At 44.1% G+C, this 11,673-nt stretch overlaps 1 protein-coding gene across 1 annotated transcript; it reads left to right on the top strand.

Moving 5' to 3' along the window:
- The first annotated feature begins 3,506 nt into the window (after positions 1–3,506).
- Positions 3,507–11,245, top strand: LOC119857481 (ferritin light chain, oocyte isoform-like). Its single transcript, XM_038406495.2, has 3 exons — positions 3,507–3,902; positions 8,819–8,965; positions 9,935–11,245. The coding sequence occupies exons 1-3, from the start codon at positions 3,573–3,575 to the stop codon at positions 10,430–10,432; spliced, it is 975 nt and encodes a 324-aa protein (XP_038262423.1). The 5' UTR covers positions 3,507–3,572; the 3' UTR covers positions 10,433–11,245.
- Positions 11,246–11,673: the final 428 nt, after the last annotated feature.

Below are 11,673 nucleotides of genomic sequence, written 5' to 3'. Positions count from 1 at the left end.
TACTGTGTCCAGTTTTGGGTGCCACACTTCAGGAGAAATATGGACAAACTGAACACTGTCCAAAGGAGATTTAAAAAAAATGATAAAAGTTTTAGAAAACCTGACCTATGAGGAAAGGCTAAAAAAATGGGCATGTTTAGTTTTGAGAAAAGAAGACTGAAGGTCCTGATAACAGTCTTCAAATATGTTAAGAGCTGTTATAAAGAGCAGGTCAATCTATTATTCTCCATGTTCACTGACCATAGGACAAGAAGTAATGAGCTTAATTCTACAGCAAGAGAAATTAAGGTTAGATATTAAGAAAAAAGGTTTTAACTAGAAGGGCAGTTACGCGCTGGGATAGGCTTCCAAGTGAGGTTGTAGAATCCCTGTCATTGGGGGTTTTTAAGAACAGGTTAGACGAACACCTGTCAGGGATGGTCTAGCTTTACTTGAGCCTGCCTCAGCACAGGGGGCTGGACTTGATGACTTCTCAAGGTCCCTTCCAGCCCTACATTTCTATGATTCTATGGCAATACTGACACTTACTTCACAGCAGAAGAGGAAAGGCCTATGGAATGAACCCTACCAAAGAGGAGCCAGTCTGAGAAACCAAGCAGAGCATGCACAGTCGACTGCAAGTGGTATCACATTGGTTTAAAGTAGGAATTTAGAAGAGTACCACTCCCATCTCCCTCTTCCCTGCTATCCCATTTCAGTCCTTGACTGAAACACAGAGATCCCAAGTGACTTGCCCAAGGTACCACAGCAAGTCAGTGGCAGACCCTGGAATAGATCCTAAGAGTCCTAGCTCCCAGAACCCTGCTGGGACCATTAGAGGGAACACCCACTTCTCCATCAGGAACTTTCAAAAACTGTGGTGTATTGTGATTTCTTTCTTTCTTTCTTTCTCTTTTTCACCATAAACCTGTATTTCTTTTGAAATTACTGTAATTTATTAAGTAAGGTACTTACTACGGAACCATAGCCATAGCTGGCATAATCCCATAGTGTAAACATAGCCTACACAGACGGAAGAGGTTTTTCTGTCACTATAGGAACACCACCTCCCTGAGCGATGGTAGCTAGGTCAATGCTTCTGTCGATCTAGCTGTGTCTACACTGGGGGTTAGGTCACCAGACTACAGCAATCAGGGGGGTGCTTCTACATTGACCAAAGTTTTTAAGTACGTACCAGGCCTTACTCAGACTCAGCAAATGTTTAAACACAAACCTACTTTACTTGTATATAGTTCTATTGACTTAAATGGGACTAATCAAGTGCTTATAATTAAGTATGTGCTTACGTGTTTGCAGGATGATGGTTTGACATACTAACTCACATTCTGCTTGTTGGACCCTTTTATTTAATTTAAATAAAAATTGAAGAATCTGAGGTCACCCCTTGGAAGTGTGAATAAAGATTATTTAAATATCTTATACTGAACTACAAGCATATGTTTTAGATTCACATTTTTCCCACATTTCCTTTTTACGTGAATATTCTCAAATTATGTCTCATCTGCCTTATGTAGTCACATCTAATAACAATTAGAATGTGCAATGGAATAAAGATTCACACCAATGGAAAATTTATGAATAGACTGTGGGGAGTAGTATTTTATTTAATCTATCACCTGATTTGCTTGAAAAAATATTCCATAGAATAAAATGTGACATTAAGCTTACTAAACAGAAAATCACTGAACAGAAAATCATCAAATATGAAAGGTGCTGAGATTAATTGTGCTTCAAGTTCACTGACTTCTGCACATATTAATTAAGGGTTTACCTTTAATAATGTACAGAGATGCAGCTATCATTATATATGATAAAGTAACTCAAGAAGTTACCCTAGAAATTAATGAGTATATTTTAAAGTTATTCTAGAAAGGAGAGGATTAGACTTTTATTAAAAATCAGTGATATTTTAATCTGGCCAGATAGGGTTACCTTAACAGACAATAGTTTGAGACTTACCAAAGACTAAAGGACTAATTCCGATGACAAAACACATATTGGAATAAATCAATTGGTTCCCAGAATTTTTGGAAATCACCTCTGTTCCTGGTAATGTATCTGATTGCACAAGTTATGACCAGCTGTTTTCAGCCCTAGCAATACATGCTGTGTTTAATATCCATTGATATTAAAGGGAAGCATGTACATGCATGCTGCAGCGGAGGAATGTACCTCAAAGGATAATGTCCTCAAGTGTCTCTTCAGTTGGCACTGCTGTCTTTTGCAATTCTGTTATCCACTTTGCTCAAGTTTTAAATGTAAACAAAACATCAATAGACTGGATCCTGTAGATGGTTTAATAGACACATATCCAATATAAATGTGCGTGTGCATGATCTTGGCAAGACTTGATGCTGAGAAAACTTCGAACGTTGAGTCTGCTGACGCTTGCAATATTTGCTATTGTGAACCCACAGCTGTAGGTATAAGCATGAACACTATATCAATTGTATGAGAGTTGGAGATGGGCTAGAACCAAAACCTCAGATGTAATGAGGCAGATATTCAACTGGTGTAAATCAGCACAGCTCTGTTGAGATCAGTGAGACCACGCCAATTTACACAAATTGAAAATCTGGCCCTAATCTATCACACATTTGATTAAAGCCCTTAGTTGTTTGTTTTGTTTCTTGGTTTGTTTGTTTGGTGTTCAGTTTTCTTGTTTATTTTATCACTGTAAATGTGTGGAGTTTATTTTAAACATATATATTCAGCGTGAGTGTTAGAAAATGTACATTTGATAACAAACTCAAATGCGTCATAATATATTGCAGTCAAAATCTTCACATCCTTGTTAGTGTAAAAGTAGTCAAACTTGGGGATGCAAAGGATGAATCAGACTCCAAACTTTCCTAATGTAAGCTCTGTTTTCATCATCTGGTCCATTACAGAAACAGGACTTGTGGCACCTTAGAGACTAACACATTTATTTGAGCATAAGCTTTCGTGAGCTACCGCTCACTTCATCGGATCCGATGAAGTGAGCGGTAGCTCACGAAAGCTTACGCTCAAATACACTTGTTAGTCTCTAAGGTGCCACAAGTCCTCCTTTTCTTTTTGCGAATCCAGGCTAACACGGCTGCTACTCAGAAACAGGACTGAACCGCAAAAAAAAAAAAAAAAAAAAAAAAAAAAAATCAGATCTGAGCCCACATCTGGGGAATTTGGTTCTGGCCCCATCTGGAGTTCAAACGTTGCAAGAGTTATTAGCACTCGCAGCGCGCATTCAGGAAAGGGTGACTTCTTGTCACACGGCGAACTCCGGGGTCGGGGTTGGCAGGGCCTGATGAGCCATTGCCCTGCACCTCGTGCAGCCATCCCCGGCAGGGCAGGGCTCTCAAACAGGGAGGGTGGCACTTGCCACGGGCTTTGCGCTGGGGTCAGTTGCCCCTCAAAGCCAGCGGAGCAGATGGGAGCCGTGCCAGCCTCTTTGCTCTGCAAGGCCCAGCCGGCTCTCTTCTGGGGGCCGTGCAGCAGAGCCTCATCCTCCGTCCCCCCCCGCGGGCTGAGGCAGGGCTGGACGGGCCCCCGCGCGGCAGGCGAAGGAGGGGAGGGGTTGCCCCCGGCGGCCGATGAGGCGCGTCAGGAAGCGCTGTGGGTGTGCGGCCACGTGCGCCCCACCCAGGGGCCGGCGGCCGGGGCCCCTCGCGCCGGCTTATATACAGCGGATGGGGAGCCGGCGGCGCGCGGCCCGTCGTGTCGTAACGAGGGGAACCTCGCCGCGCCCCGCCGCCATGGCCGAGCCCCGGCTGAAGAAGCGCCGGGGCAGCCTGGCCCCGTGCCCGGGCCACCCGCTCGCGGCCGGCAGCCGGGCGAGGCAGAACTTCCCGGCGGCGGTGGAGGAAGGCCTGTGCGGGGTCACCAGCGCCCTGCTGGAGCTCTCCTACCGCCTCCAGGCGCTGGTAAGGCGGCGGCGGCCGCCCTCTCCCCCCCCCCCCCCGCTGTCACGCCGCCTGGTGCCCCCGCTCGGCCCTTCCCCTGAGGCCTCCTGGCTCGCTTCACCCTTCCCCCGGCGCCGCTTCGCTCCCCCGCCGCTTCACGCTGCCCCCCTCAGCCAGAGGGTCCCGAAGCGTCCTGTTGAATGTAGATATTGCGGCTGCTTCCATTCCCCCCCCGCGTCCCCAGCCCATGGAGGGGGGGGAGCTGTGTGTTCCAACAGCTGTACAGCGTGCCCAGGCACCAAGGTGGTGGGCGGGCTGCCTTGGAGCCCTAGTTGGCAGTCCCTGTGTTGTGCTAAATTTATGAGAGCCTGGGGGCGTAGCCTCGTCTTGCAGCAGGGGTGGGCAAACTTTTTGGCCCAAGGGCCATACAGGGGTGGGGAAAATTGAATGTAGGGCAGGGGCTGGTGCAGGAAGGGGCTTAGGGCAAGGGGGTGGGATGTGGGGTGCAGCAGGAAGCTCTGGGCAGGGGGTTGGAGTGTGGGCTCCGGCCCTGCGGCAGTCACCTCGAGTGGCTCCGGGGTGGCAGTGGGGCTAAGGCAGGCTCCCTGACTGCCCTGGCCCCACGCTGCTCCCGGAAGTGGCCAGCGTGTCCCTGCAGCGGCTCCTGGGGGTGGGGTGGGGCAGGTGGCTCCGCGGTGCACTGCCCTTGCCTGCCCTGAAGCTCCCATTGGCCGTGGTTCCCCGTTGCCAGCCAATGGGAGCTGTGGGGGGCAGTGCCTGCAGGCAAGGGCAGCGCACAGAGCCCTCTGCTCTCTCTCCCCCACCCCCACCCCCACCCAGGATCTATAGGGACATGGTGCCGGCAGCTTCTGGGAGCGGCGCGGGGCCAGGGCAGGCAATAAGGCAGAGCCTGCATTAGCCCCGCTGTGCCACAGGGCTAGCAATCCTGCAGGCTGGATTGAAAGCCCTGACGAGCTGGATTCGGGCTGTAGTTTGCCCTCCCCTGTCTTAAAGGTACTAATGGGAAACCCACTTACAGTGAGATCAGTTATAATGAAACTCCAGATTCCCAATTCCTCACTCCCAATTTTACTCAGGCACCAATCTCACTGCTCGGGTATAATGGTAGTATGGAGTTCAAGGTTTGGCATGTGTAATAGCATCAAAATCCCCATTTGTTTTTCAGCACATCACAGTGTTTAGGTTGTTTTTCCAGTTTGAATGAAGGTTGGTTGAGGGGTTGGGGAAAGGAAAGACCACTATGGGCCAGAGACATGCAATTTGTAGGTTCTCACAGCAGGTTTTACTTTGCAATTCAGCATACACTAATTTGCACCAGCTGAGGATCTGGCTCAGTATTTTTAGTTACTAGGATGAGTGTTAGAAATATACCTTGGATGTTCACAGTAGGCCAGAATCTGCTCTCTCCCTGTGGTTTCAGCTGAAATTAGCATTATTCCCAGAAGAACGAATCCATCAGTAGAAGCAAAAGAGTAATTAAATTCTAAGCTTCTGTTAATTTAATCTTGCTAGTTATTTGTCCTAATATTGACAACTATTGGAGGGCTGATTGTAGGCCTCAGAGCAGTAGTTTGAATAGCTCTTTTCTATACTAATGGATTGAAGAGAGAGTGCTTAAATTTGAGAATGCTTAAATTTAGAAATACATGGGACTGCTCCACCACTGTTACTCCAATTTTACACTAATGCAACTCCACTGAAATCACTACAGATACACTGACAATACTATAATAACACAGTAACAAATCAGTGCCTTGTATATTCTGCAAAGCTTGTGTGGGAAAACTGGGTGTATAAGATCAGTTTACAAGAGGGGACAAGAATAAGGAATTCTAGCAGCTTTAGGGTATATTGCTTGGAAGCATTGGAGATTGGGTGTGGTGAAAACTGTTGGTGAATCAGTGAAAGAACAGTTTGTTTTCCTATGAACATCACTGATATTTGAAGCGAGGACCAGCAACTAGTTTCATCTTACACGGACTTTAAAAAATAATTAAAAAAAAAATCTGTTTACACTAATGCCTGGATTTCAGCAGACAAGTCTTTAGTTTTACTCTGAGTAACAAAAGCCCACAGCAAACAGGTCAAACAATAACAACACTTTAGGCCGAAATATCAGATATTAAAGAAATGTGTACTTTACAAAAAAGCTATTAATCAGTTGTTGGGGAGCAAGGATGATCAGCACCCTACATCTCATGCCCCATGCTGCACTCCTTAGACAAAATGTTCATTGATTGACTGCAGGAACTGATCCTCCATGTGTCTGTGAAACCCTTTAATCAGCTTTGGTGTAAAGTGTCAATCCAGTAAAAATAAAAAGTATAACTGATAAACATCACCTGTTAAGGCAGAGGGGTTTTTTTTTTAATAATTTATTATAACACTTGGCACTTATAGCAGGGGCTGGTTGAAAATTTTCTATCAAATTGATAGTAGACAAATCAGTTCTAATCCATTTGATTGATATTACAGCTCACAACCTACATATGATATATTCAGATAAAATCTTAAGTCCTATTAATGAGAAAATATGTAATTTTAAAACTCTTCTGTTCTCTTAACTGAGTTCTAGTGATTCAAGAGAAGCTGTTACGCATTTGTGACCATTCTGTTTCTATTTAAAGTGGTATAGTACATTGCTACTGAGGAGTGTAGGTTGATTTCTTGTAAATGGTTTACAGTCCTTTAGCAGAGTGTCACAGGTTTGGTTGGTTCTTTTTTGGGGGGTGAACATGTTATATTAAACATGTTCTTGGCATGTTTTAGTAGATGGTTACTGTGTGTCAAATTTAATTACTTAGGCTTTGTGCACATTTCTAAATGAGAGTTTTAGGGACAGAAGATGGACAACATTAAGAAATATGCAAAACCCCAAACATACACCTTTCTCTCCCACAGTGCATAGGTAGGCCATAGGGCTGCAAGAGTCCCTCAGCAGAGACTACTCCAATGCATAGTCTGCACTAGTAGCAACTCTACATCTCCTGTGTAGGCTGATAGAACCACTGGATCAATATAGTTGTAGATCCTTTGGCTCCTTGCCTGTCTTGCCCCTAATGCTACCCTTTCACCATTCTTCATATCAGCCTGTGCAGGGCCAATGCAAAATCCTCTTCCACAGTCCAGAAGCCCTCATGTGCTGTGGTCTGCCTTGCACCTTCTTGTTATGGGACTTAAATGATGAAGAGGTCTTGGTACTGGCTTTCCACAGTCTGGGTGCATTCCACCCAATATGAATAAAACTGAGAGTTGAGCATAGTTTAAATCTCGGAGTGTCTGAAGTTACTGTACTTCTCTACATTAATTCACAGGAGCAGAATTTGGCTTCTAATATATTTATTTATAGTAGATCTAAGTGGTATCCTTAAGAGGGGGTGTGTGTGTATAATTAAATAAATTATACACACACATAGATGTATAGTTATGTATTACCAGTAGTATTTTCTAAGGGAAATAACAAGTCAGCATTGTCTATAAGGAGGTTGATTAAACTGATGCAGTCTGTTTTTCTTCTGTGACCCAAATCTGTTGTAAATTTTTTCTTTTATCTCTTTCATATTTCCAAATTTACATATCTTAAAGCTTTAGCTGAGTCCTGGCTCTTAAAGGGACCAATCCTACATTCCTAATGCACCCAACATTTCCAGTTAAGTCAATGGGAATTTTGGGTATGTAAGGAAAGCAGGATTGGGCCCTTAGCAGTTTCAATATAATTTTTGTCTATTTGTTTTGTTTTAAATAATCCTTTGTCTTGTGGAGTTGTTCTTCAAAATGGAAATCTGGGCAAGTCAATTGGGGGTGGGGGGTGAGGGCACTCAGTAGGAAGAGATTAGGCAGAAGAAGGGAAAGGAGACGAGAGGACAGAAGAAGGGTGAAACATAAGGGGAAGAAGAGTGATACTGGGCAGCTAAAGTGCTGTATAGATAGGAAAGGGGTGGGATGAAAGTGTATCAGCAACCAATGGCAATGCAATAAAGGAGGTAAAAAAAATCCAGAGTTACAGTTTCAGAGTCATGATGATGATGTCAGGAGGCTGAGATGGTTCCTCCTGGCTGGAGAGCATAGACAACTGGTGCATCCCCATACTGGGGGCACAATCTAAAGGGGAGGACACTTGACTTCCCACATGTCTCCCCTGCCCAGTGACACCGCCACCACCCTCTGCGCCCAGCCCCACATTAGCTGCAGGGAGGGGAAGGGAGAGGTCTGTCCTTCTCTACCCGCGCCTCTCCCCCCATGTTTGGCTGCTCTCCCTGGCAGCTAGGTGGGGAATGGGACGGAGCTGCTTCTACCTGAGAGAGCCTGGCTGGGAGGCAGCGGCCACCCCACAGAGCTCCTCTCCCTCCCCTGGCAGGCCAGTCTAAGGGAGACACTTGGCCCCCCTACACATTACCTCTGGTGGAAAGGGAAAGGAAGCTGATAATTTTGGTGCCGTAAGTGGGTCCCTCTGGGTCTGCTAGTGGTGATGGTGAAAGGATCTGGATACTTTTCCCCACAGATGAAAATAGGCATCAGTTTCTGATACCTGTTTAATTTTTTCCCCCAAATCAAAAACCCATTTGAAGCTAGAAGTCATAGGAGCATATCACTGAAAGAAAAGCAAACAGTGTCACCCATACAATAGTCTCATGTCTAATGTTCAGAGAACTGGGTTGTGTGTGTATGTATTCTTAAAAAGATGCAGACTAGCTGATCTGGAAGAACATTTGACTTACTTCCATTTATTATAATTGGGGTGGAAGTTTTTAGAGGTGCCGAAGGCAGTTAAAAGCACTATTGAAAATGTTCTCCTTTCTTCTTTAAATATTCGATCTCATTGACCTGCATTCTGTTGGATATTAATTTCCCCCTTCTTTCCCCCCAACTCCAGGCTTTCATACTTTATCAGTAATTTTTGTTGTTTAAATATGTAGGGTGAAGTTTTTGATCAGTCTGATGTGGCTCTACAAAACTTTTCAAAGTTTTTCTGGCAGCAGGCTAAAGAAGAGAAGGAAGCTGCAGAGGCCATGCTGAAATACCTACAAAAGAGAGGAGGCCATTACTGTACCAGAATAATCCAGGTGTGCAGCAGACAAATCTGCTCTTTCATATATCTGTCACTCCCAACTTTTGGGTCTATCCACCATTAGCTTTCCAAATACTTTAATTCCCCAGTCATATTCACTTAAACTCTTGTTCTTCTTTAGGGACTTTTTTTTATTATTAGACATGCAACCTTGACTCTAAGGTTTTCATTTTTCTAGCCAAAGATAAAATGAGGGCACTCATTTATATTTTTTTCCTAACATTTTGCTACCCTAGTCAGTCTGGTGTTTGTTGCTGTGGTAGAGGTAGCTATGCAGAACTTTTGCCACTGACTCTGAAACTGAGGGCCAGATTCTGGCCTCAGTTCTCTGTGGTGCAAGTCCATTGACCTCAATAGTGTTCTACCAGTGTAAAACTGAAGTAATAGAATTTGGCCCAGAGATTTTTAAGCCAAATTTTAATCTCCCTACACAAGTATAAATCAAGAGTAGCTTGAAATCAGTGAAATTGTGTGTAAACTCTTAAGTTATAGGAGAATCAGGCTCCTCAGACTTCTGTATCAAACTAGTACTACATATTTAACTGTTTATAGGACACTACTGTATGCCCTTCACAGCATTCATTTTATAGCAGCCATGCATAAAAAAGTTGCCCTTAAATAACTTTAACACATTCAGTTTTCATAGTGTAGAGCGAGAGGTTTGAGGGAGGGGGGATATTTTGTTGGGGTTTTTTTGTAGTTGTTTTTTGAGAATGAATCTCTGTTATAGCTGCAGCTATCTGAATCCTTGCTGCCTGAATTGAAACGTGTTATTGTTAGTAAGTATACTGGAAGTGGCAGATTCTGACCACTGACTCAGAAAAGATTTAGTAAATGCACAGAAATGGAAGGAGCTGTTACAAAACTGTAGCATCCTTCTGCAATGCATTTCTTGTTTGGAAGACCAGGCATTTCAGGGAAATAGCAGCAACTCTGACAATTGTCTTGCTTTTTATGTTTCCAGAGACCAAACTGTGAACATGTATCCAATGTGGTGAAGGCCCTTGAAGTAGCATTGGTTCAATGGAAAAATGTGACAGGATATTTCGAAGAGCTTTATGCCCTGAGCATTGAAAATGCAGATCCTCATAGTGCAAGCACTATTAAGAAACAATTTATTGAACCCAAGATCCAGAAGATCAAGTTGATGGGAGACCTCCTGACCAATGCTCGCAGGCTTGTTTGTTCCCAAGATGGCAGAGGCAACCTTGGAGATTACCTTATGGAACGGTTACAGGAAGAGCTAAAAAGAGGCATAGAGACAGATTCTAGTCACCACTGCACCCCCTGTACACCTCTTCAGCAATATAGAGGGACTGCAAAGGAGTTGCAACGGCCCCTAAAAGAATCCTCCCAGAAGAGAAGTAGCATAGGGCCAATGCATGCAAACCAGTGCTGTCCCTCCTCACAGCCTCTGTGCAAGGATATGCCAGGGGCAAAACGGAGGCAAGAGAAGGAATAGTTAGAGCACTGTCTCCATTCTGGGCAATGGAGAAACCAATAGGCAGCCACAGGGGAGGCTGATGTAAGTTGTCAGCCTCAGGGATGCTTTGGCTCCAAATTGAGTCTCAAATCCAGGAGATGAAATGGTGGTTTAAAGCCCATGACTCCGCCCCCTGCCCCTTTACACTCTTCCTCCTGGGCTGTGCTTTCTGTGCTGTGCCCCCTCCAAAGTGCAGCATAGAATCTAATCCGCAATATACCGCCTCCTTGTATCATAGTTATTAAGCCTGCTAGATGTAGAGAATGTCAACATTAATTTAACCTTTCAGGGTCTGTTACGCATAAATAACATTTCTTTATTTGGAAACTACCAGACCTCTAGGTTTCTTTCCTGTCTTAAATGTTTGGTTGGATTATTTAGTGCAAAAGAGGTTTAAGTATAGAAGACTTTTTAAAGAAAAACCCTTTATAATGCAGAGTAATTTCTATGCTGGAGAAACTATAGCTGTTTATATTATTAAACAGAAGATAATTTCTGTATTATACAGTGGTGCTGGAACTATTTTTATAGTGGGGGTGCTGAAAATGGAAACCATGTATTGGGTTGTTATTACTACTTCAAGTCAAGGGATGCGGCAGCACCCCTAGTTCCAGATTATATCAATACAGATTGTACTATGTAAATCATTTAAAAACATTTTTACTGTCTTTGTAAATATTACATGGATATTTTTAGGAGACTTGTTTTTAAAATGAGGGGGATTTCCGTGATATTCTTCTAACTTTTGTAGCAATTATAATAGAGTATTTCAATAAACTGCTTTCTATCCAAGTTATTTCTAGTTCTGCACTTCTCCAGGATGAAGGATATAAATGTTTTGTACACAGTTATGAGTACTTATTTGTAGAAACATGGCATTCCACTGTTTCTGACTATTGGGCTAGTTATCTGCTTTGCTTGCACTCAAAGGCTATTCGGTGAATGGCTCAACTCCCTCTGAATCAGTAGTGAACTAGTGTGCCAGAAATTCCTTCTACTGGCTGGACAGCATATTGTTTAAGAATTGCTGTGGCACTGGCACATTACCCAGGGTACATTCTGGACAAATGAACAGCTGTGTCCCCTCAGTTCTCCAGCATGGGATGCCTTTTACACTGCTTTGCTGTGAGAGTTACCACACCTGGTCTGCTCACACACAAGCTTCCACCATTCAAATTATTCCCAGTTATACTGCAAAAGTGCTACAGCCAGCTACCCTT

Source organism: Dermochelys coriacea, chromosome 6 (assembly GCF_009764565.3).
Source record: "Dermochelys coriacea isolate rDerCor1 chromosome 6, rDerCor1.pri.v4, whole genome shotgun sequence".
Lineage (NCBI taxonomy): Eukaryota > Metazoa > Chordata > Testudines > Dermochelyidae > Dermochelys > Dermochelys coriacea.
Note: the sequence above shows the minus strand (reverse complement) of the source record. Positions and strands in the feature narration are given on the sequence as shown.

Bases quoted from the DNA above. Each gene is read 5' to 3' on its own strand.
- LOC119857481 (XM_038406495.2), top strand. From the start codon at position 3,573: ATGAGGCGCGTCAGGAAGCGCTGTGGGTGTGCGGCCACGTGCGCCCCA. The intron at 3,903-8,818 runs GTAAGGCGGCGG...TTAAATATGTAG, and splicing joins CCTACCGCCTCCAGGCGCTG to GGTGAAGTTTTTGATCAGTC. The intron at 8,966-9,934 runs GTGTGCAGCAGA...TTATGTTTCCAG, and splicing joins ACTGTACCAGAATAATCCAG to AGACCAAACTGTGAACATGT.